Source organism: Patagioenas fasciata, chromosome 34, assembly GCF_037038585.1.
Source record: "Patagioenas fasciata isolate bPatFas1 chromosome 34, bPatFas1.hap1, whole genome shotgun sequence".
Lineage (NCBI taxonomy): Eukaryota > Metazoa > Chordata > Aves > Columbiformes > Columbidae > Patagioenas > Patagioenas fasciata.
This window is the reverse complement of record NC_092553.1, coordinates 2,943,605-2,968,624: the sequence shown is the minus strand read 5'-3', so window position 1 is coordinate 2,968,624 and position 25,020 is coordinate 2,943,605. Positions and strand designations below refer to the sequence as shown.

Sequence of the window (25,020 nt, the reverse complement as noted above, 5' to 3'; positions counted from 1 at the left end):
AGGGATCTTTCTAAGAGATAATAATAATAATAATAATAATAATAATAATAATAATAATAATAATAATAATAATAATAATAATAATAATAATAATAATAATACCGTATTTCCCTATAAAGAGCAGCAAAGAGAATCCTTCCCTGACCGGGAATCGAACCCGGGCCGCGGCGGTGAGAGCGCCGAATCCTGACCACTAGACCACCAGGGAGCCCATAGAACTCTATTGAACCTATTGCTTATTAATTAACTCATTAAATTATTGCTTTTTTGCCCTTTTCCCCCCTATTTTTAGTGGGTTTTTAACCATCCGGCACAACTGGGTGGTGCTGGTCTCTTCCAATTAGCGGCTGCTAATTAAGGGCAATCTGATGAGGGTTTAATGAGGTGAAAGCCAAGACTGGGTTTATTTGTCTCTTAGTTCTAAGTGGGGTGATTGACAGTTTTTGGGTGGTTGGGAGGAAATGGGGGAGGTCTAAAGGGGTTTCAGCTCAGCTTAAAAAATAAAGGGGATTAAGCTCAGGATTTGAGGTGAAAAAAGGTTAAAAAGTGGTGAAATAAGCCCAGGATTTGAGCTGAAAAAAAGCGGATTAAGCCCAGGATTTGAGCTGAAAAAAGGGGGATTAAGCCCAGGATTTGAGGTTAAAAAAGGCGGATTAAGCTCAGGATTTGAGGTTAAAAAAGCCTAAAAAGAGGCGAATTAAACCCAGGATTTAAGGTTAAGAAATGGGGGGGAAATTAAGCTCAGGATTTGAGGTTAAAATAAGGGGGATTAAGCCTGGGATTTGAGGTGAAAAAAGGCGGATTAAGCCGAGGATTTGAGGTGAAATAAAAGGCGGATTAAGCCGAGGATTTGAGGTTAAAAAAGGTTAAAAGAAGGCGGATTAAGCCCAGGATTTGAGGTGAAAAATGGTTAAAAAAGGGGAGATTAAACCCAGGATCTGAGATTTTTTAAAGCGGAATTAAGCCCAGGATTTGAGGTTAAAAAAGGCGGATTAAGCCCAGGATTTGAGGTTAATAAAGGGGGATTAAGCCCAGGATTTGAGTTTAATAAAGGGGGATTAAGCCCAGGATTTGAGGTTAAAAAAGGCGGATTAAGCCCAGGATTTGAGGTTAATAAAGGGGGATTAAGCCCAGGATTTGGGGTTAAAAAAGGCGGATTAAGCCCAGGATTTGAGGTTAATAAAGGGGGATTAAGCCCAGGATTTGAGGTGAAAAAAAGCTTAACAAGAGGCAAATTAAACCCAGGATTTAAGGTTAAGAAAGGGGGGAAATTAAGCCCAGGATCTGAGGTTAAAAAAGGTTAAAAGAAGGCAGATTAAGCGCAGGATTTGATCCCCCAAACCCCACTATTTGTGTTGACGACCCCAAATTCGCGCGAGCGCCACCGCCCCCTGTTGGGCTCAGGGCGACACCACCAACCGCCCCCCTCTCCCCAGGCAGAGCAGGGGGAGAATTTCCTCCCCCTCGAAATTTAGGGGGAAAAACACAAAAATGGGCGTTTCCTGGGCCGCGTCGAAAAACGCCACCCGGCCCCCATCATAATCCACAAAAACCCCCACTTTTCGGGGGGCGACGCTCAACGGGACGGCGGGGGACGCCATGGCCTGGTAGCGCGGCCCGCAGCGGCCTAGCGCCCAAATCCCGGCGTCGGGTTTAACTCTAAGCCGGCCTTTCCTCGCCACGGAGGCCTTGGCCACCCCGACGGCCCAGGCGTCGCCATGGCCGACGTCCACCTCCCAATAGCGGCGCCCGGCCGTGAGGCCATGGCGGGCCAGGACGCAGCGGGACGAGTCGAAGCGCTGGGGGGTGTCGGGGACGGGGCGCCGGGTGTCCCCGAATTTGACCTCTTTGAAGTCCGCCGACAGGACCAAGCGCGGGTGCGCGGTGTCGGGGTCCAGGGTCACGCTCGCTACGGAACAAACACAAATGTTAATATAAAAAGTCAATAAATTCATGGTTTGGCCCTATTTTTGGTCCCCCGGGGCAACATGGGGAGGGTCCAGCTCCTAAAAGTGGTTTTATGGCCGTGGGCAAGATGGGAAGGGGGGAAAAGATGGGAGCTTGGCCTAGAGTTAGAGCCAGGCCTTGGAAGGCCAATGGTTCTGCTGGGGTTAAAAAGGAGGCCTTGAATTATCAATAGTTTTGCTGGGGTTAAAAACAAGGCCTTGAAATGTCAATATTTCTGATAGGACTGAAAATGAGGCCTTGAATTATCAATAGTTTTGTTGGGGATTAAAAGCAAGGCCTTGAATTATCCATAGTTTTGTTGGGATTAAAAACAAGGCCTTGAATTATCAATAGTTTTGATAGGAATAAAAAATAAGGCCTTGGAATGTCAATAGTTCTGCTGGGATTAAAAAGAAGGCCTTGAATTATCAATAGTTTTGTTGGGATTAAAAACAAGGCCTTGAAATCTCAATAGTTTTGTTGGGATTAAAAGCAAGGCCTTGAAACGTTGATATTTCCGCTGGGATTAAAAACAAGGCCTTGAATTATCGATGTTTTGGCTGGGATTAAAACCAAGGCCTTGAGATGTGGTTTATTTCAGCTGGGATTAAAACCAAGGCCTTGAGATGTGGTTTATTTCAGCTGGGATTAAAACCAAGGCCTTGAGATGTGGTTTATTTCAGCTGGGATTAAAACCAAGGCCTTGAGATGTGGTTTATTTCAGCTGGGATTAAAACCAAGGCCTTGAGATGTGGTTTATTTCAACTGGGACTAAAACCAAGGCCTTGAGATGTGGTTTATTTCAACTGGGATTAAAACCAAGGCCTTGAGATGTGGTTTATTTCAGCTGGGATTAAAACCAAGGCCTTGAGATGTGGTTTATTCCAACTGGGATTAAAACCAAGGCCTTGAGATGTGGTTTATTCCAACTGGGATTAAAACCAAGGCCTCAAAACGTGGATTATTGTTACCAGGAGCCTCCAGACCTTCGAAAAGAGGAGAAACCCCCGAGTTGTCCCCGATTTTGGGTATTTTTGACGTCCCCAGGTGTAAATGTTCACAACCCCCGCACCTCTGAACCCCAGCGCTTCCTCCTTGAGCACAACGTGGGTCGCGGGGAAGATGGCGGTGGGCGGCCCTTGGGGCTCCGACGGCTCCGTTGGTTTCGGGGCCCCGTCCTCCTCAATCCTGGGGTGATAAAATAACACCTATCCCATAATATTCGGTTTATAGAGACATCTCCCACCCCCCTGGTCTGGGTGTGGTTTATCCGCCAATTAAACAACACAGGTTAATTAATCGCAGTTGGATTCAAATCACGTTGAGCCCCGATTCCCAACGGGCGCCCCTTCCGGTTTATGGTTCTTGGGGGGCAATAAGGGGGGGTTTTGGGGTGAAATCGTGACAAATAGGGAAATAAATGACATTAAAACATCGAGAGATGTGGAATGGGCCACAAACCTGCTCAGGATGGCTCCGATGTCCTGCAAATGGGGACAAGAGAGGGACAGCGGGTCAGAATTGAATTAATTAATATATGGGATTAATTGGGGTCCTGGGTGGGGACACCAGGTCTAGGCCGAGAAAATGTATTGAATTAATGTACGGGATTAATATATTGAATTAATTAATATATGGGATTAATTAGAGTCCTGGGTGGTGACACCAGCTCTAGGGCCAAGAAAATACATTGAATTAATACACTGAATTAATTAATATACGGGATTAACTGGAGTCCTGGGTGGTGACACCAGCTCTAGGGCCAAGAAAATACACTGAATTAATATATTGAATTAATATATTGAATTAATATATTGGATTAATATATTGAATTAATTAATATACTGAGTTAATTAGAGTCCTGGGTGGTGACACCAGCTCTAGGCCAAGAAAATGTATTGAATTAATATATTGAATCAATATATTGGATTAATATATTGGATTAATTAGAGTCCTGGGTGGTGACACCAGCTCTAGGCCAAGAAGATGTATTGAATTCATTAGTATGTTGAATTAATTAATATATTGAATTAATTAGAGTCTTGGGTGGTGACACCAGCTCTAGGCCAAGAAAATGTATTGAATTAATATATGGAATCAATATATTGAATTAATTAATATATTGAGTTAATCGGAGTCCTGGGTGGTGACACCAGGTCTAGGCCAAGAAAATGTATTGAATTAATATATGGAATTAATATATTGAATTAATCAATATATTGAGTTAATCGGAGTCCTGGTGGTGACACCAGGTCTAGGCCTAGAAAATACGCATTTTTCGGGAAAAAGGTTCGAAAGATGGTCCCGAAAAGGGGCATTTTGGGTTGATTTGGCCTCACCCGCAGGAACTCGCACGGCGGCTGCCGACACCGCTCCTCCAGCTCCCGGATGCGCCCGTCGATGGCCGCCACGTCCCCCAGGATCCCGTTCACCTTCTCCTCCTCCCTCCTGGCCACCTCGCGGCCCAGCTGGCCCAAGCGCTCCAGCAGGAGGCGCTCCCGAGCGTCCAGGAGGCGGCGCAGCGCCCCGAATTGGGACGCCAGCTTCTGCCGCTCCGATTCCACCCGATCCTGAGGGAGAAAACGGGCGGGAAAGACGCTAATCGGGGATTAATTTAATTCTAATTTGATTAATTCTCCACTTACGAGGCACTTGCGGGATTTTCCTTCCTCAGCCTCTTTCAGTCCCAAGAGCTTCTCCCTCTGGTCCTTCAGGATCCGCACGTGGGCCTCGAACTTCTCCTGAGCAAGAACAAAACACCATGAGACGTGGAGAGAATCGCGTGGTTGAGTTCAATGAGGCCCTTGATCCCCGTCCAATGAGGTTGGGTTCAATGGAGGCTCTGGATCCCCGTCCAATGAGGTTGGACTCAATGGGGGCTCTGGATCCCCGTCCAATGGGGTTGGACTCAATGGAGGCTCTGGATCCCCGTCCAATGGGGTTGGACTCAATGGGGGCTCTTGATCCCCATCCAATGAGGTTGGACTCAATGGGGGCTCTTGATCCCTGTCCAATGAGGTTGGACTCTATGGAGGCTCTGGATCCCCGTCCAATGGGGTTGGACTCAATGGAGGCTCTGGATCCCCGTCCAATGGGGTTGGACTCAATGGAGGCTCTTGATCCTCATCCAATGGGGTTGGACTCAATGGGGGCTCTGGATCCCCATCCAATGGGGTTGGACTCAATGGAGGCTCTGGATCCTCATCCAATGGGGTTGGACTCTACGGAGGCTCTTGATCCCCATCCAATGAGGTTGGACTCAATGGAGGCTCTGGATCCCCATCCAATGAGGTTGGACTCAATGGAGGCTCTGGATCCCCGTCCAATGAGGTTGGACTCAATGGGGGCTCTTGATCCCTGTCCAATGAGGTTGGGCTCAATGGAGGCTCTGGATCCCCGTCCAATGGGGTTGGACTCAATGGAGGCTCTTGATCCTCATCCAATGGGGTTGGACTCTATGGAGGCTCTTGATCCCCATCCAACGAGGTTGGACTCAATGGAGGCTCTGGATTCCCGTCCAATGAGGTTGGACTCAATGGGGGCTCTTGATCCCTGTCCAATGAGGTTGGGCTCAATGGAGGCTCTGGATCCCCGTCCAATGGGGTTGGACTCAATGGGGGCTCTGGATCTACAATTGCTCTACAGAAGGAAGACCAGATTTCGTCTACATGGATCATCTCCCGCCCCCCAAATGTCCAAGACCAGATGGATGCCCCTTCTTTGAGCTGGAGGTTGAGCTGGAACATCTCCTCTTCTCCTCCCCACCATGGTTTATCCGAGTTCACCATGATGGAGCTCCCCATTGGGTTCCTCCAACCCAACACGAACGTGCTGGAGATCCAAAACCCACAAGAGAAGGTCCCTCCACCCCATGGACCCCAAGGACCCCCCGAACCTTGTTCTCCTCGGCGGCCTCCTCGATGGGCACCACGGCGTGCGCCCGGTGCTCCGGCGCCCCCCTGCACGCCAAGCAGATGAGGGTCCTATCATCCTCGCAGAAGAGCTTGAGCACCTCCCCGTGCCGCGGGCACCGCGCGCCCCGTCCCGGCGCCGCCCTCAGGCTCAGCCTCTTGGCCACCTCGATGACTTTGGCCAACTCGCGGTTGGGTCTGAGCGTCTTCTCCGGCGCCGTCTGGTGGCAGCGGGGACACGGGAAGGGGCGCCCGTTGGCCCCCCAGCGCCGGGTGATGCAGCCGCGGCAGAAGCTGTGGCCGCAGTGGATGGACACGGGGTCCTGGAAGAGCCCGCGGCACTCGGGGCACGAGGCCTCGGCGGGGAGCGCGGCGGCCATGAGGAGGAGGAGGAGGAGGAGGAAGACGTGGGGTGGTTTTGGTGGTGCCCGGGGGTGGTGCCACTTCCTGAGCGGGGGGGAGCGCCGGGTGCTGCTCACACGCACAGATGGCAGTGAAAGGAAATCAAGGTATTTGTTTGAATGGTCGGCGTCCTTGTGGCCCCCGTGGCCCCCCCATGGCCCCTCGTGTCCCCCCATGTCCCCCCGTGTCCCCCCATGTCCCTCCATGTCCCCCCCTGTCACCCATACACCCCCATGTCCCCCATATCTCCCCATATCCCCACGTCCTCCATGCCCCCCATACCCCCATGTCCCCCCATGTCCCCCATATCCCCTCAAGTCCCCCCATGTCCCCATGTGCCCAATGTCCCCATGCCCCCCCCATATACCCCCATGTCCCCCAATATCCCCTCAAGTCCCCCCACGTCCCCATATCCTACATATCCCCATATCCCCCCATGTCCCCCCATATCCCCCCATGTCCCCTCATATCACCCCACGATGTCCCCATGTCCCCACGTCCCCCATATCCCTCCATGTCCCCCCATATCCCTCATATCCCCCAACAGCTCAGTGTCCCCATGTCCCCCCATGTCCCCATATCTCCCCATATCCCCATGTCCCCCCACATCCCCCATGTCCCCCCATATCCCCCATGTGCCCAATGTCCCCACGTCCCCCCCATATCCCCCATATACCCCCATGTCCCCCTGTCCCCATGTCCCCCAATATCCCCTCAAGTCCCCCCATGTCCCCAATGTCCCCCCATGTCCCCCATACTCCCCCATGTCCCCATATCCTACATATCCCCATATGTCCCCCCATGCCCACATATCCCCCATATCCCCCCATGTCCCCCAATATTCCCCCATGTCCCCCCCATATCCCCTCATATCACCCCATGATGCCCCCACGTCCCCCATATCCCTCCATGTCCCCCCATATCCCTCATATCCCCCAACAGCCCAGTGTCCCCATGTCCCCCTATGTCCCCATGTCCCCCCATATCCCTCATATCCCCCAATGGCCCAGTGTCCCCATGTCCCCCCATGTCCCCATGTCCCCCCATATCCCCATATCCCTCACATCCCCATATCCCCCTGTCCCCCCATATCCCCCCATATCCCCGTGTCCCCCCATATCCCCAATGTCCCCCCATCACCCATTAACAACCCCACCTTTAACTTCCCACTTTCATTAATTAATTCCCTCAACACCCCCCCACCATAAATTCCCCTCCTGAACTGAAACCACTGCACCTCTAATTAACCCCCCCCCAACCACCGGCTAACGAACCCCGAATTTCTGAGAACCGGGGCAAATTAACCCGTTTCGTTCTTACGGTTTCCGGTGTGAACGCTCAGAACGAGACTCGCGGGCCCTTTCACGTCGGTGATTTGCTGGTGCTTCGTTAAGCTCGTTTGCCTCGGCGCCCAATTTGAACGTTTCGCTTTCTGAAATCGAAATTTTGCAAGTTAAATTTCACTCGTTCCATTTCACGCGTTCAATTTTCCGCCTTAAATTTTCTGCGTTCAATTTTCCGCGTCCGATTTTCCTGGTTCAATTTTAATTTCACATTTTACCGCTCCAATGCCAATCGTAAATTTTCACTTTAAATTCATTTGAATTTTTCATTTTGATTGGGTTTTGGGGAACATTTTGATTCAATTTCTGGATCATTTTGATTGGATTTGGGGGATAATTTTGATTCAATTTCTGGATCATTTTGATTGGGTTCTGGGGATCATTTTGATTCAATTTCTGGATCATTTTGATTGGATTTGGGGGATCATTTTGATTCAATTTCTGGATCATTTTGATTGGATTTTGTGGACCATTTTGATTTAATTTCTGGACCATTTTGATTTCATTTCTGAATCATTTCGATTGGATTTTGTGGATCATTTCGATTGGATTTTGTGGATCATTTTGATTGGATTTTGGGGATCATTTCGATTTAATTTCTGGATAATTTTGATTGGATTTGGGGGATCATTTTGATTTGATTTCTGGATCATTTTGATTGGATTTGGGGGATCATGTTGATTTGATTTCTGGATCATTTTGATTCAATTTTGTGGGTCATTTCGATTTGATTTCTGGATCATTTTGATTGGATTTTGGGGATCATTTTATTTAATTTCTGGATCATTTTGATTCAATTTTGTGGCTCATTTTGATTTGATTTCTGGATAATCTTGATTGGATTTTCTGGACCATTTTGATTGGATTTTGGGGATCATTTGGATTTAATTTCTGGATCATTTTGATTGGATTTCGTGGATCATTTTGATTTGATCTCTGGATCATTTTGACCTGATTTGGGGGATCATTTTGATCGCATTTTGAACCGAAACTGAATTGAAATAAAACCGAATCGAACGCAATCGAATTGAATCTAACGCCACCTTCCCTTGGGTCCCTTAGAGTCCTCCAGGCAGGAATCGATTTGATTTAATTCAATTTAAAGCTTAATTAAAGGCGTTTAACAGCGTTCCGAGGTGGGGGGGACACCAGGACCAAGGGGACCGGGTTGGTTCGGACGGACCCAACCACCCCACGGGGGGGCCGCTCACCCCCATTTTTGGGCCCGGCGAGCACCGCGGGGGTGGGATTTCCCCACCGTGTTCTCCGTGCTTTCCCACAACCCACAGGAAACGCCTATTTGAGCCGTTTTTGGCGTGAAAATGAAAGCGCCGAGGGTCGGCGAGGGCCCCATGGCGAACGTCCCCAGCGGGGCCTCCATGGGTCTCCTCGCCGAGGCTTCGTGCCCCGTTTGCCGCGAGCTTTTCCGTGACCCCGTGTCCATCCATTGCGGGCACCACTTCTGCCGCGGCTGCATCACCCGGCGCTGGGAATGGGCCACCGGGCCTTTCCGGTGCCCGCGGTGCCACCAAACGGCCCCCGAGCGAACCCTGCGGCCCAGCCCGGAGCTGGCGCGGCTGTTGGAAATCACCAAGGGGTTGGATTTGGAGGCGGTCGAACCGGGGGTTACGGCAGAGGAAGAGGAGCCGGGGGAAGGGGAATGGTGCGGGAAACACGGCGAACCCGTGGGTTTCTTCTGCCGGGACGACGGCGTCGGCGTCTGCGCCGTGTGCCGCGAGTCGCGGGCGCATCGCTCGCACGCCGTGCTGCCCGCGACGGAGGCGGTGAGGGAGTACCAGGTGAGAACGGGGGGGTCGGGGCTTTCTGTAATGTCTAGAGGGGGTTTGGACCGCTTTTCCCCCCGAAAATAGGAGCTGACCCGAAAATAAGACCTACCTTGAAAATAAGACCTACCCTGAAAATAAGACCTACCCTGAAAATAAGGCATTCCCCCCAAATAAGACCCATCTCAAAAATAAGACACACCTCGAATATAAGCCCTACCTAGAAAATAAGCCCTTCCCCGATAATAAGCCCTACCTAGAAAATAAGCCGTACCTAGAAAATAAGCCCTACCTAGAAAATAGGCCCTACCTAGAAAATAAGTTCTACATAGAAAATAAGCCCTTCCCTGATAATAAGTCCTACCTAGAAAATAAGCCCTACCTCAAAAATAAGGCCTGCCTAGGAAATAAGCCCTTCCCTGATAATAAGCCCTACCTAGAAAATAAGCCCTTCCTCAAAATAAACCCTACCTCAAAAATAAGCCCTTGCCCCAAAATAAGTCATACCTAGAAAATAAGCCCTACGTCAAAAATAAGCCCTGCCCCAATAATAAGCCCTACCTAGAAAATAAGCCCTTCCCTGAAAATAAGCCCTTCCCAAAAATAAGCCATACCTAGAAAATAAGCCCTATGTCAAAAATAATCCCTACCTAACAAATAAGCCCTACATCAAAAATAAGCCCTTCCCCGAAAATAAGCCCTTCCCTGACAATAACCATACTTGAAAAATAAGCCCTACTTCAAAAATAAGCCCTACCTGGAAAATAAGCCCTACCTAGAAAATAAGCCCTACCTAGAAAACAAGCCCTACCTGGAAAATAAGCCCTACCTGGAAAGCAAGCCCTACCTAGAAAATAAGCCCTACCTAGAAAATAAGCCCTACCTAGAAAACAAGCCCTACCTGGAAAATAAGCCCTACCTGGAAAGCAAGCCCTACCTAGAAAACAAGCCCTACCTAGAAAATAAGCCCTACCTAGAAAATAAGCCCTTCCCCGAAAATAAGCCCTACCTCGAAAAGCAGCCCTGGCCGTTCTGGACGCAGAGGTCCCGAGGAGGAGCTCGGTCTCCAGGGTCACCAGCTCTCCGTCTCCGTCTGGATGTGGCAGGGCCGGGTCCAGGCGCGGCTGCAGGGACTGACGGACGCCCGGGACAGACTGCTGGCCCTGCGGGACGCTGAGATGAGGAGGAACTGCGAGTGTCTGGTAACGCTGCAACGAGCAGGATCAACGGGGATCGAGGATCTCGAGGGGTTGTGGTTGGACTTGACCTTGAGGGGTTATGGTTGGACTCAATGATCTTGAGGGTCATGGTTGGACTCAATGATCTTGAGGGGTTACAGTTGGTCTTGACCTTGAGGGTTATGGTTGGACTTGACCTTGATGGGTTATGGTTGGACTCAATCTTGAGGATTATGGTTGGACTTGATGACCTTGGTGGGTCATGGTTGGACTTGATGATCTTGAGGGGTTACAGTTGGTCTTGACCTTGAGGGTTATGGTTGGACTCAATCTTGAGGGTCATGGTTGGACTTGATCTTGAGGGGTTATGGTTGGACTTGATGAACTTGATGGGTCATGGTTGGACTTCATGATCTTGAGGGGTTACAGTTGGTCTTGATCTTGAGGGTTATGGTTGGACTCAATCTTGAGGGTTATGGTTGGACTCAATCTTGAGGGTCATTGTTGGACTTGATCTTGAGGGGTTACGGTTGGTCTTGATGATCTTGAGGGGTTATGGTTGGACTCAATTTTGAGAGGTTATGGTTGGACTTGATCTTGAGAAGTCATAGTTGGACTTGACCTTGAGGGGTTATGGTTGGACTTGATCTTGAGGGGTTACGGTTGGTCTTGATGATCTTGAGGGGCTATGATTGGATTCAATCTTGAGGGGTCATGGTTGGACTTGACCTTGAGGGGTCCTGGTTGAACTTGTCCTTGAGGGGTCCTGGTTGGACTTGACCTTGAGGGTCTCTTCCAACCCAACCAATTCAACGCAGAGCAGATGTATAGATATATACGAAGGATACGGGTCAGTGCAGACCCCCGTGTCCGCCCCGCAGGAGAAGACGGAGGCCGAGCGGCGCCGGGTGGCGTCGGCGTTCGAGGGGCTGCGTGTCCTCCTGGAGGACGCCGCCCGCCTCCTGCTGGCCCGGCTGGGGGCGCTGGAGCGGGACATGGAGCGCGCGCAGGAGGACGCGGCCACGGCGCTGACCACGGAGATCTCGCGCGTGGACGCCGCCATCCGCGAGCTGCAGGACACGCGGGGGCAGCCGGCGGGCGCCTTCCTGCGGGTGAGGGACGGGGACAGGGATGGGGACACCGGGGATAGGGATGGGGACACCAGGGACAGGGACGGGGACACCGGGGACAGGGATGGGGACACCGGGGACAGGGATGGGGACACCAGGGACAGGGATGGGGACACCAGGGACAGAGATGGGGACACCGGGGATAGGGATGGGGACACCAGGGACAGGGATGGGGACACCGGGGACAGGGATGGGGACACTGAGAGTTGGGATGGGGACACCAGGGACAGGGATGGGGACACCGGGGACAGGGATGGGGACACCGGGGATAGGGATGGGGACACCAGGGATAGGGATGGGGACACCAGGGACAGGGATGGGGACACCGGGGACAGGGATGGGGACACCGGGGATAGGGATGGGGACACCAGGGATAGGGATGGGGACACCAGGGACAGGGATGGGGACACCGGGGACAGGGATGGGGACACCGGGGATAGGGATGGGGACACCAGGGACAGGGATGGGGACACTGAGAGCTGGGATGGGGACACCAGGGACAGGGATGGGGACACCGGGGACAGGGATGGGGACACCGGGGACAGGGATGGGGACACTGAGAGTTGGGATGGGGACACCGGGGACATGGATGGGGACACCAGGGACAGGGATGGGGACACCGGGGACAGGGATGGGGACACCGGGGACAGAGATGGGGACACTGAGAGTTGGGATGGGGACACCGGGGACAGGGACGGGGACACCGGGGACAGGGATGGGGACACTGAGAGCTGGGATGGGGACACTGAGAGTTGGGATGGGGACACCAGGGACAGGGATGGGGACACTGAGAGTTGGGATGGGGACACCAGGGACAGGGATGGGGACACCGGGGACAGGGATGGGGACACCAGGAACAGGGATGGGGACACTGGTGACATGGATGGGGACACTGAGAGCTGGGATGGGGACACAAGGAACAGAGATGGGGACACTGAGAGTTGGGATGGGGACACCAGGGACAGGGCTGGGGACACCAAGGAGACCTGGACGCCGCCATCCGGTGGGCACCTTCCTGCGGGTGAGGGACGGGGGGACGCGGGGACATTGGCGTCACCACCATCCAATCATCGAGCTCCCTCTTCCATCTCTTCCTCTAGGACATCGAGGGCACCTTGAGCAGGTAGGACCTCATCTCCCACCCCATCTTGGCGAGGAACGTTGGGCGTCGCGTTGGATCCAACGGGAGAAGCTCCGCCAGCCCCCATGAGTCACATATTGGCTCTGTGGGCAAACCCCACCACGGCTGGTCCATCAGGACCTTCTGGAGGCACCGAAGGGCTCTCGGTCCCACCAGGAGCCGCGTCCTGGGCCCTTCACTCTGGTTCTGCTCCTCCAGGTGTGACGAGGGACATTTCCAGCCACCCACGTCGCTTCTCGCGGAGCTGGAGGACAAGATCGGTCGCTTCGGGGAGAAGAACGCGGCGCTGGAGGAGACTCTGAGGAGCTTCCAAGGTGGGGCGTTAATTATGCTTATTAATTAGAATATAGATTGTGTTTGATCGCAATTAACGCCGCCCGTGGCGGAAGAACCTAATGTTCCATGGCCACACGTGTGACACCAACTCATGTCTCATTTCTCCCCCTCTAGACGTCCTGATGTTCGAGCTGCCTGAGAAGAGTAAGTCCAGGCCTAATGGAGGCGGGGAGGCCCAGGGAGGTTGAGCCCGGCCTGGGGTGGAGAGGCAAGAACACCATAACAACCTGGGGAGTTCTCACCATCACGTGGGGATGGATGGATTCACTTCAATGGGTCGGGGAATCAACGATCTCGAGGGGTTGTGGTTGGACCCGATGGTCTTGAGGGTCATGGTTGGACTTGACCTTTAGGGGTTATGGTTGGACTTTACCTTGAAGGGTTATGGTTGGACTCAATCTTGAGGGGTTATGGTTGGACTTGATCTTGAGGGGTTGTGGTTGGACTTGACCTTGAGGGGTTATGGTTGGACTTGATCTTGAGGGGTTGTGGTTGGACTTGACCTTGAGGGGTTATGGTTGGACTTGACCTTGAGGGGTTATGGTTGGACTTGACCTTGAGGGGTTATGGTTGGACTTGATCTTGAGGGGTTATGGTTCGACTTGAACTTGAGGGATCATGGTTGGACTCGATCTCGAGGCGTTATGGTCGGTCTTGACCTTGAGGGGTCATGGTTGGTCTCCATGATCTCAAGGGGTGGTGGTTGGACTCCATGACCTCGATGGGCTGTGGTTGGACTCCATGACCTCGATGGGTTGTGGTTGGACTCCATGATCTCGAGGGGCTGTGGTTGGACTCCATGACCTCGATGGGTTGTGGTTGGACTCCATGATCTCGAGGGGCTGTGGTTGGACTCCATGACCTTGATGGGCTGTGGTTGGACTCCATGACCTCGATGGGTTGTGGTTGGACTCCATGACCTCGGTGCATTGTGGTTGGACTCCATGACCTCAATGGGTTGTGGTTGGACTCCATGACCTCGATGGGTTGTGGTTGGACTCCATGACCTCGGTGGGTTGTGGTTGGACTCCATGACCTCGATGGGCTGTGGTTGGACTCCATGACCTCGATGGGTTGTGGTTGGACTCCACGACCTCAATGGGCTGTGGTTGGACTCCATGACCTCGATGGGTTGTGGTTGGACTCCATGACCTCGATGGGTTGTGGCTGGACTCCATGACCTCGATGGGTGGCGGTTGGACTCCATGACCTCGATGGGTGGCGGTTGGACTCCATGACCTCCATGGGTGGCGGTTGGACTCCATGACCTCCATGGGTGGCGGTTGGACTCCATGACCTCCATGGGTTGCGGTTGGACTCCATGACCTCCATGGGTGGCGGTTGCTCTCTCTGCTCTCCGCTCCGTTCCTCCAATGTCCCCTCACCCCTCACAGTACCGGTGACGCTGGACCCCTCCACCGCCCACCCCCAGCTCGCGGTGTCTCCGGACGGGAGGAGCGTGCGCTGGGAAGACCCCCGGGCAACCCGACCGGCCCGCGCCCTGGACACCGACCCCTGCGTGCTGGGCCGCCCGGGGGTCACCTCGGGGACCTCCTGCTGGGAGGTGGAGGTGCCACCCCAAGGCTCCTGGGCCCTGGGGGTGGCCAAGGGGGCCATGAGGAGAAGCGACGAGTCTCCCGTGCCCCCCAGCATCGACCTGTGGTCCATGGGCCTGTGTCACGGCCAATTTTGGGCGCTCACCTCGCTCGAGCGCGTCCCGCTGCACCAGCTCGACGTCCCCAGGAGGGTCCGGGTGTCCCTGGACTACGACAAGGGTCACGTCGCCTTTTTCGACGCCGACAAGAGGTCCCTGATCTTCACCTTCCCCGCGGCCTCGTTCGGTGGGGAGAGGGTCCAGCCCTGGTTCCTGGTGTGGGGCGAGGGGTCCCAGATCACCCTGCGGCCCTGAGGTCGGGCCCGCTCGCCCAAACGCCGCTTTTACGCCCAAAATGTCCCTATTTCCAGCACTTTGGGGATCGTCTGTCCGCTAAGGTCCTTTCCGGCCTCTGATTCTTGTGGATGCTCGGAATATAAGCCCTAACCCCAAAATAAGCCCTAGCGTGATTTCCCAGCTTTTCAAGGACGTTCGGAGTATAAGCCCTACCCCAAAAATAAGCCCTAGTGCCATTTTTCAGCTATTTGAGGATGCTTGTTTGTATAAGCCCTACCCCAAAAATAAGCCCTAGCATGGTTTTACAGCTTTTTGAGGACATTCAGAATATAAACCCTATCCCAAAATAAGCCCTAGTGCCATTTTTCAGCTATTTGAGGATGCTCATCATATAAGCCCTACTCCAAAAATAAGCCCTAGCATGATTTTCCGGCTTTTTGAGGACACTTGGAATATGAGCCCTACCCCAAAAATAAGCCCTAGTGCCATTTTTCAGCTATTTGAGGTTGCTCGTTGTATAAACCCTACTCAAAAAATAAGCCCTAATGCCATTTTCCAGCTATTTGAGGATGCTCATTGTATAAGCCCTACCCCAAAAATAAGCCCTAGGTACAATTCATTAAAAAAGCCAATTAAATCTTGTCCACGCGTGTAAAAAAGCCAATTGTGTTTGAATCAATGCTGATTTTTTTGGGGGGGGGTCGAGAATAAATGCAGGTTGTCATTCATCGGAAAATAAGACACCCCCTGGGAACAAGCGGCTTTGGGAGGTGAAATTAATGGAAGAATTGGTCTTACCTTTTGTTCTTGAAGGAAATGGGAATGAAATTTAAATTAAATCAAAAATTAAATTAAAATTAAAATAAATTAAAATGAAAATGAAATTAAATTAAACTAAAAAGTGTGAGCACAGAAAACAGCAAAAAAATAGGGGGGAAAAAAAGCTCAGAATTGTGGCTCTTGTGGATTTTTTTCCCCTTAAAAAATTGAAATTGAATGAAATGAAATCGAACGAAATGAAATGAAATGAAATTGATTGGAATTGAATTTAAATGAATGGAATGAAATGAAATGAAATTGAATTGAATGAAAATGAATTGAATGAAAGGAAACGAAATGAAATGAAATTAAATTAAACTGAACGAACTTGAATTGAACGAACTTGAATTGAACAAAATTGAACAAAATTGAATTGAACAAAATTGAATTGAACAAAATTGAATTGAACAAAATGGAATGAAACGAAATTGAATGAAATAAAATGAAATTGAATGAAATTGAAATGAAATAGAATGGAACTGAAATGAAATTGAAATTGAATGAAATAGAAATGAAATTGAATGAAATGAAATTGAACGAAATGAAATTGAACGAAATGAAATTGAAATGAAATGAAATTGAAATGAAATTGAAATGAAATTGAAATGAAATGAAATGAATGGAATTGAAATGAAATTGAAATGAAATTGAAATGAAATAAATGGAATTGAAATGAAATTGAAATGAAATAAATGAAGTGAAATTGAAATGAAATTAATGAAATGAAATTGCATGAAATTGCATGAAATTGAATGAAATAAAATGAAATTGAATGGAATAAAATGAAATTGAATGGAATAAAATGAAATTGAATGGAATGAAATAAATTTTAAGAATTAAAACTAAACCAAACCAAACCAAACCAAACCAAATTAAACCAAACCAAACCAAACCAAACCAAACCAAACCAAACCAAATTAAACCAAACCAAACCAAACCAAACCAAACCAAACCAAATTAAACCAAACCAAACCAAACCAAACCAAATTAAACCAAACCAAACCAAACCAAACCAAACCAAACCAAACCAAACCAAACCAAATTAAACCAAACCAAACCCCAATCAAACCCCCCCGGATGTCCCCGTTCGTCTCCCTGGGGTCGAAGGTTCAAGCCCGAAAGCGCCCCGGGGGGATTTTGGGGCTGAATGGGCCGAATTGGGGAAGAAAAGGGTCCTGGCGCCGGGGAGGAGCCCGCAGCACCACCCAGAAATGGGCCGGTTAACCCCTTTTTGGGCCAAAAAGGGGGAAAAGGATGGGGGGGAAGGGGGAAGAGGGGGAAGTGGGGGGGAAATGGGGGGGAAGGGGAAAAGGGGAAAAAGGGGAGAAAAGGGGGGGAGGGGGAATTAAAATGGGGAGAAAAAGGGGAAAAGGAAAAGGGGGAAAAGGGGAAGGTAAAGGGAGGGCAGGAAAGGGCGGATTTGGCCCCAAAAGGGGAGCGGGGGCGGGGCCGGGCCGGGGGACGCGGCGGCGCCAAAAGGGGAGCGGGGACCCCCGGCCATGGAACCGCAGGTGGGACACGGGGACGTGGGGACAATAGGGGACAGGGGGGCAAAGGTGGGGATGGAGGGACATGGGGGATATGGGGACATGAGGGGACATTGGGGGATAGGGGGGGACAGAGGGGACGTGGGAGATGTGGGGGGACATGAGGGGATATGGGGACATGGGGACAATGGGGGGACATGGGGACTGGGGGCACATGGGGACAGGGGGATATGGGGGCATAGGGAGACATGGGGGGATATGAGGGCATATGGGGGGACAGGGGGACATGGGGGACAAGGGGGACAGAGGGACATGGGGGGATATGGGGGAACATGGGGGACATGGGAGATATGGGGGGACATGAGGGGATATGGGGACATGGGGACAATGGGGGGACATGGGGACTGGGGGCACATGGGGACAGGGGGATATGGGGACATAGGGAGACATGGGGGGATATGAGGGCATATGGGGGGACAGGGGGACATGGGGGACAAGGGGGACAGAGGGACATGGGGGGATATGGGGGAACATGGGGGACATGGGAGATATGGGGGGACATGAGGGGATATGGGGACATGGGGACAATGGGGGGACATGGGGACTGGGGGCACATGGGGACAGGGGGATATGGGGACATAGGGAGACATGGGGGGATATGAGGGCATATGGGGGGACAGGGGGACATGGGGGACAAGGGGGACAGAGGGACATGGGGGGATATGGGGGGACATGGGGGACATGGGAGATATGGGGGGACATGAGGGGATATGGGGACATGGGGACAATGGGGGGATATGGGGACTGGGGGCACATGGGGACAGGGGGATATGGGGGCATAGGGAGACATGGGGGGATATGAGGGCATATGGGGGGACAGGGGGACATGGGGGACAAGGGGGACAGAGGGACATGGGGGGATATGGGGGAACATGGGGGACATGGGAGATATGGGGGGACATGAGGGGATATGGGGACATGGGGACAATGGGGGGACATGGGGACTGGGGGCACATGGGGACAGGGGGATATGGGGACATAGGGAGACATGGGGGGATATGAGGGCATATGGGGGGACAGGGGGACATGGGGGACAAGGGGGACAGAGGGACATGGGGGGATATGGGGGGACATGGGGGACATGGGAGATATGGGGGGACATGAGGGGATATGGGGACATGGGGACAATGGGGGGACATGGGGACTGGGGGCACATGGGGACAGGGGGATATGGGGACATAGGGAGACATGGGGGGATATGAGGGCATATGGGGGGACAGGGGGACATGGGGGACAAGGGGGACAGAGGGACATGGGGGGATATGGGGGGACATGGGGGACATGAGGACATTTGGGACAGGGGGATATGGGGAATATGGGGACATGGGGGGACATGGGGACATGTGGGATATGGGGACGGGGGGACAAGGGGGACATGTGGGATATGGGGGGATAGGGGGACAGGGGGATATGGGGACATGGGGGGACATGAGGGGACAAGGGGGACATGGGGACATTTGGGACATGGGGATATGAGGGGATATGGGGGACATGGGGGGAAATGTGGGGATGAGGGGGATATGGGGACATGGGGGGACATGGGGGTCTCACGGGACATGAGGGGATATGGAGACATGGGGGGATGTGGGGACACGGGGAACATGAGGACAAGGGGGATATGGGGACATGGGGGGACAATGGGGAGCACGGGGGATATGGGGACATTGGGGACATGGGGGGAAATGTGGGGATGGGGGGGATAGGGGGACATGGGGGACATAGGGACAGGGAGACATGAGGATATGGGGAGACATGGGGGACACGGGAATATGGGGACATGGGGAATAGGGGGATATGGGGACATGGGGGACATGGGGACATGGGGAGGTGGGGGGACCTGCCCCAGGTTTTAATTTAGTTTAATTTCATTTAATTTTAGAAAGGCTTTTCCCTTTACTTTTCGTTATCCCTTTGCTATTTCTCACCTTCCCACTTTGCTCCTTCCTGCCTGATTTTTGTCACTTTACCTTTGTCACCCCCCCCCCCATTGTCATTGTCACCTTGTCCCCCCCATTGTCACCTTGTCCCCTCCCTTGTCCCCGGTGCCCCATTAACCCCTTCCCGCCCAGGTGCCCGAGCCGCTGCACGAGGTCACGGTCCCCAGCAACGTCCCCAGCGGTGTCCCCAGGGTCCCCCCCCCGGTGTGGCTGCCCCGGCTCAGCAGCGGCGAGGAGGACGAGGATGAGGAGGAAGGTGCAGCCCGACCCGTCCTCAGGGTCTGGACCGGGAGGAGGCGGCGCTGGAGAAGCTCCAGCTCCTCCCGCTCGGGTGAGGGACGCGGGGGACCAAAGGGGACACGGGGACGGGGCACGGGAACTGGGGGGACTGGGGGGACTGGGGGGACTGGGGGGGACTGGGGGGACAGGGGGGGACTGGGGGACATGGGGGTCCAAACGCCCTGAGGAGTCATTTTGTGGTGGTTCCTGCTCAACCTCATGAGGTGAAGAACGTGGTTTCCACCCCAAAATGGGGACACCAGTGAGGGGGTTGACTGGGAACTGGGGGAACTGGGAGGACATGGGGGGGACTGGGGGAACTGGGAATATGGGGGAACTGGGAATATGGGGGTCCAAATGCCCTGAGGAACCATTTTGTGGCTCTTCTCTCCATCCCAACTCAACTCCATGAGGTGAAGAACGTGGTTTCCACCCCAAAATGGGGACACCAGTGAGGGGGTTGAGTGGGGACTGGGGGAACTGGGAGGACATGGGGGGAACTGGGAGGACATGGGGGAACTGGGAGGACATGGGGGTCCAAACACCCTGAGGAGCCATTTTGTGGTGGTTCCTGCTCAACCTCATGAGATGAAGAACGTGGTTTCCACCCAAAAATGGAGACACCAGTGAGGAGGTTGACTGGGAACTGGGGGGACTGGGAGGACATGGGGGAGACTGGGGGGACATGGGGGTCCAAACGCCCTGAGGAGCCATTTTGTGGTGGTTCCTGCTCAACCTCATGAGATGAAGAACGTGGTTTCCACCCCAAAATGGGGACACCAGTGATGGGGTTGACTGGGAACTGGGGGGACTGGGAGGAAACGGGGGGAACTGGGAGGATATGGGGGGAACTGGGAACGTGGGGGGATCCAAACACCCTGAGGAACCATTTGTCCAAAGGCACCAAACGCTTCTCCTACCACCATGACCCCATTTTTGTCCCCACAACGCCCCCATTTTTGCCACAACCACCCCACTCCTCCCCCACCAACCCCACGTTCGGCGCCTCCTCTTTAAGATTTGCCTAAAACCGTGTAAATCATCCATTTCCGGGCAGACCCCGCGTGGACGAGCGACACGGAGGGCTCCGCGTCCCCCGAGCCCCACGACGACCCCGCGGCGAGGAGGCCCCGAAACGGCGCCTCCGGGAACCACCCGGGCAGGCGAGCGCGGCACCGCGGGGGGAAACCCCCCGAGAAACACGCGTGCGTGGTGTGCGGGAAGAGCTTCAGCCGCGCCGCCTCGCTCACCCGCCACCAGAAGCTCCACGTCGGGGACAAGCGCTTCGCCTGCCCCACCTGCCGGCGGAGCTTCGCCTGCGGCTCCGCGCTCCGCGAGCACCGGGAGAGCCGCGGCTGCCGGCAGCGGCCGCACAAGTGCCGCGGCTGCGAGAAGAGGTTCGCGTCCGCCAAGTCGCTGCAGAAGCACCGCAAGGTGGGCAACGGGGGCTGGAAGGGGGTGGTCGGAGAGGTTCTGACACCCCTGTGCCCTTGAGGAAAGGGTTTGGTGCAGATGCTATCAGGATACACTTGGGACACTTATATGTATAGATGTATATACTATATGCAGCCATAGCACCCTGAGGACGCCCCAGCTCATCTGATGTGGGAAGCTAAGCAGGGTCGGCCCCGGTCGGTGCTTGGATGGGAGACCAGCTGGGAATGGGGGTGCTCAGAGAGGTTCTGCTGCCCCTCTGCTCTGCCGTTGGATAACGGGTTTAGTTCGGATACTATCAGGATACACTTGGGAAACATATATATATATATAATGTACGCAGCTATAGCACCCTGAGAATGCCCCATCTCATCTGATCTGGGAAGCTAAGCAGGGTCGGCCCCGGTCAGCGCTTGGATGGGAGACCAGGAAGCCAATGGGACCTGGGGTGGGTTAAAGGGGGTGGTCAGTGGGTCAGAGAGGTTCTCCTGCCCTTGAATAAAGGGTTTAGTGCAGATGCTATCAGGATACACTTGGGACACTTATATATATAGATGTATATAATATATGCAGCCATAGTACCCTGAGGACGCCCCATCTCATGTGATCTGGGAAGCTAAGCAGGGTCGGCCCCGGTCGGTGCTTGGATGGGAGACCAGCCTGGAATGGGGGTGCTCAGTGGGTCAGAGAGGTTCTGCCCCTCTACTCTGCCCTTGCAAAAGGGGCAGGATATACTTGGAGAACATATATATATATATATACACATACATATATATATAGATATATATAGCCACACCCCCCTGAGAACGCCCCTGCTCAAGTGATCTGGGAAGCTAAGCAGGGTCGGCCCCGGTCAGTGCTTGGATGGGAGACCAGCTGGGTCAGAGAGGTTCTCCTGCCCCTCTGCTCCACACTTGAATAAAGGGTTTAGTTCAGATACTGTCAGGATATACTTGGGAAACTTATATCTATCTATCTATCGATCTATCCATCCATCCATTTATCCATCCATCCATCCAATCAATCAATCAATCAATCAATATACGCAGCCACACCCCCCTGAGAACGCCCCATCTCATGTGACCTGGGAAGCTAAGCAGGGTCGGCCCCGGTCAGCACTTGGATGGGACACCATGATGGCCAATGGGACCTGGGGTGGGTTAAAGGGGGCTGGTCAGTGGGTCAGAGAGGTTCTCCTGCACTTGAATAAAGGGTTTAGTGCAGATACTATCAGGATACACTTCAGGAACCCATATATACAGATATATATACGCGTGTGTATGTAGTATATGCAGCCCCAGCACCCTGAGAACGCCCCATCTCATGTGATCTGGGAAGCTAAGCAGGGTCGGCCCCGGTCAGCACTTGGATGGGAGACCAGCTGGGTCAGAGAGGTTCTCCTGCCCCTCTGCTCTGCCCTTGAATAAAGGGTTTAGTTCAGATACTATCAGGATATACTTGGGGAATTTATATATATATGTATAGAATATATGCAGCCACACCCCCCTGAGAACGCCCCATCTCATGTGATGTGGGAAGCTAAGCAGGGTCGGCCCCGGTCAGCACTTGGATGGGAGACCAGCTGGCTCCACCTCCTCTGGGTGCTCCTGCTCCACCGCAGACGATCCCAGAGGTCAATCCTGCCCTGACTGCTGTGGTTCTGTGCTCAGGTCCACCTGCAGAACGGCGCCTTCCGCTGCCCCGACTGCGGCAAGACCCTGACGTCCAACGCGGCGCTGGTGACGCACCGGCGGATCCACACGGGCGAGCGGCCCTACGGCTGCCCCGAGTGCGGGAAGCGCTTCATGGCCACCAAATCCCTCAACAAGCACCGCAAGAGGCACACGGAGAACGGCGCCTTCGCCTGCCCGGACTGCGGCAAGACGCTCACCTCCAAGTCCACCCTCATCATCCACCGGCGCATCCACACCGGCGAGCGGCCCTACGCCTGCCCCGACTGCGGCAAGAGCTTCATGGCCACCAAGTCGCTCAGCAAACACCGCAAGAGCCACGCGGAGGGCGCCGCGCACCCCAAAAATACAGAGAACCGCCCCAAAAGCTCCAGCGTGGCCGCCCGGCTGCGGAGCCGCGGGGTGAACCCCGGAGAGGTGTTTCTGGAAGGTTCTTCGTTGAAGAAGCGGCAGAAGGACCACGCGCTGGAGAAGCCCCACCAGTGTCCGCACTGCGGGATCCGCTTCACCCTCCACTCCACGCTGCTGCTCCACCAGAAGAGCCACGTGGGACCCCGACCCTACGTCTGCTCCGACTGCGGGAAGGGCTTTCGGGACGCGACCACCTTGCGGAGGCACCACCGGATCCACACCGGAGAGAAACCCTACGAGTGCTCCTATTGCCAGAAGAGCTTCCGCGCCAGCTCCACCCTCATCATCCACCGGCGCATCCACACGGGAGAGAAACCCTACAAGTGCACCAAGTGCCCCAAGTGCTTCATGTCCAGCTCGTCCCTCATGAAGCACCTGCGGACGCATCTGCGCAAGGAGCTGCTGCTGGGGCCCAGCCAGTGACGGGGGTTGACCAACGCAACCCAATGCAATGCAATCCAACCCAACCCAACGCGACCCAACATGACGCAACCCAACCCGACGCAACCCAACAAGACACAAGCCAAACCAATGCAACCCAACACAACCCAACCCAACCCAACACGACACAACTCAACCCAACACGACACAACTCAACCCAACACAACCCAACACATCCCAACTCAACCCAACGCATCCCAACCCAACCCAACCCAACCCAATGCAACCCAATGCAATCCAACCCAACCCAACCCAATGCAACCCAACGCAACCCAACACATCCCAACTCAACCCAACACATCCCAACTCAACCCAACACATCCCAACTCAACCCAACCCAACCCAACCCAGCACAACTCAACCCAACACACCCCAACCCAACCCAACCCAGCACAACTCAACCCAACACACCCCAACCCAACCCAACCCAGCACAACTCAACCCAACCCAACCCAACCGAATCCAACCCAGCACAACCCAACCCAACCGAATCCAACCCAGCACAACCCAACCCAACCCAGCACAACCCAACCCAACCCAGCACAACCCAACCCAACCCAGCACAACCCAACGCAACCCAGCACAACAAGACACAACTCAACCCAACCCAAGACGACACAACTCAACCCAACACATCCCAACTCAACCCAACCCAACCCAACCCAGCACAACCCAACATGACACAACTCAACTCAACATAACCTAACACATCCCAAACCAACCCAACTCAACCCAACCCAATGCAACCCAAAACAACTCAAACCAACCCAACCCAACTCAACCCAACCCAACCCAACCCAACTCAACCCAACCCAACTCCACCCAACTCAACCCAATGTGCCTTTGGCCACATTTCCACAAGGAGTTTTTGCTGGGGCCCACCCAGTGACGTGGGTTGACCAACCCAACCCAACCCAACCCAATGTGCCTTTGGGCGCCCACCTCACCCAAACCATCCCAAAACCCACATTTTGGTGGCATTTTCACCGTTTTCTCCAAACTTACTTGTTGGCGGGGGGTTTCCTCAGGACCAGAAGATGGCGGCGGCTTCTCCGTCTCCAGGTGACACCCCCATGGGATGAAGATTTGGGGACCTTCTTGAGAACATCGACGTCTTCCTTTGGAGGCTGAAAAGCCGATTTTTATCTCGATACCTTCAAAAAGGTTTAAATACGGAGTCTCTATCTCCTCAGGGTTCCGCTATTAAAATGATCCATTTATACAGGACGCGGCGTTCTCCAAATTCGTGTTTCCTCCCCCAATTTCTCCGTTTCTCACCCCATTTTTCCGCTGTTGCCGTCGCAACCCCCTCCACCTTGTTTATGGGTTTTGAAATGAGGCAAAATAAAGTGGGAATTGGGGTTTTGGGTGCGCGTGGGATCGTGATTTGATGGGGAG

The 25,020-nt window shown here is 53.3% G+C and overlaps 3 protein-coding genes and 1 non-coding gene across 4 annotated transcripts; 2 read left to right on the top strand and 2 right to left on the bottom strand.

Moving 5' to 3' along the window:
* Positions 1 to 101: 101 nt before the first annotated feature.
* On the bottom strand, positions 102 to 24,875 carry LOC136114429 (E3 ubiquitin-protein ligase TRIM7-like). Its single transcript, XM_065859784.2, has 8 exons — positions 24,628 to 24,875; positions 7,581 to 7,692; positions 5,843 to 6,329; positions 4,593 to 4,688; positions 4,287 to 4,517; positions 3,409 to 3,431; positions 3,020 to 3,135; positions 102 to 1,909 (listed from the first exon to the last, which is right to left on the bottom strand). Exons 3-8 carry the CDS (start codon positions 6,236 to 6,238, stop codon positions 1,401 to 1,403), a joined length of 1,371 nt encoding a protein of 456 aa, XP_065715856.1. The 5' UTR covers positions 6,239 to 6,329; positions 7,581 to 7,692; positions 24,628 to 24,875; the 3' UTR covers positions 102 to 1,400.
* TRNAE-CUC (transfer RNA glutamic acid (anticodon CUC)) lies at positions 137 to 208 on the bottom strand. The gene has a single exon. It is a non-coding gene; the product is annotated as a tRNA-Glu (tRNA).
* On the top strand, positions 8,960 to 15,374 carry LOC136114428 (E3 ubiquitin-protein ligase TRIM7-like). The gene is made up of 7 exons (XM_065859783.2): positions 8,960 to 9,402; positions 10,494 to 10,589; positions 11,447 to 11,677; positions 12,796 to 12,818; positions 13,035 to 13,150; positions 13,287 to 13,316; positions 14,567 to 15,374. The coding sequence occupies exons 1-7, from the start codon at positions 8,983 to 8,985 to the stop codon at positions 15,079 to 15,081; spliced, it is 1,431 nt and encodes a 476-aa protein (XP_065715855.1). The 5' UTR covers positions 8,960 to 8,982; the 3' UTR covers positions 15,082 to 15,374.
* On the top strand, positions 17,382 to 23,760 carry LOC139826043 (uncharacterized). Its single transcript, XM_071800902.1, has 4 exons — positions 17,382 to 17,393; positions 19,499 to 19,697; positions 20,703 to 21,079; positions 22,750 to 23,760. The coding sequence occupies exons 1-4, from the start codon at positions 17,382 to 17,384 to the stop codon at positions 23,602 to 23,604; spliced, it is 1,443 nt and encodes a 480-aa protein (XP_071657003.1). The 3' UTR covers positions 23,605 to 23,760.
* Positions 24,876 to 25,020: the final 145 nt, after the last annotated feature.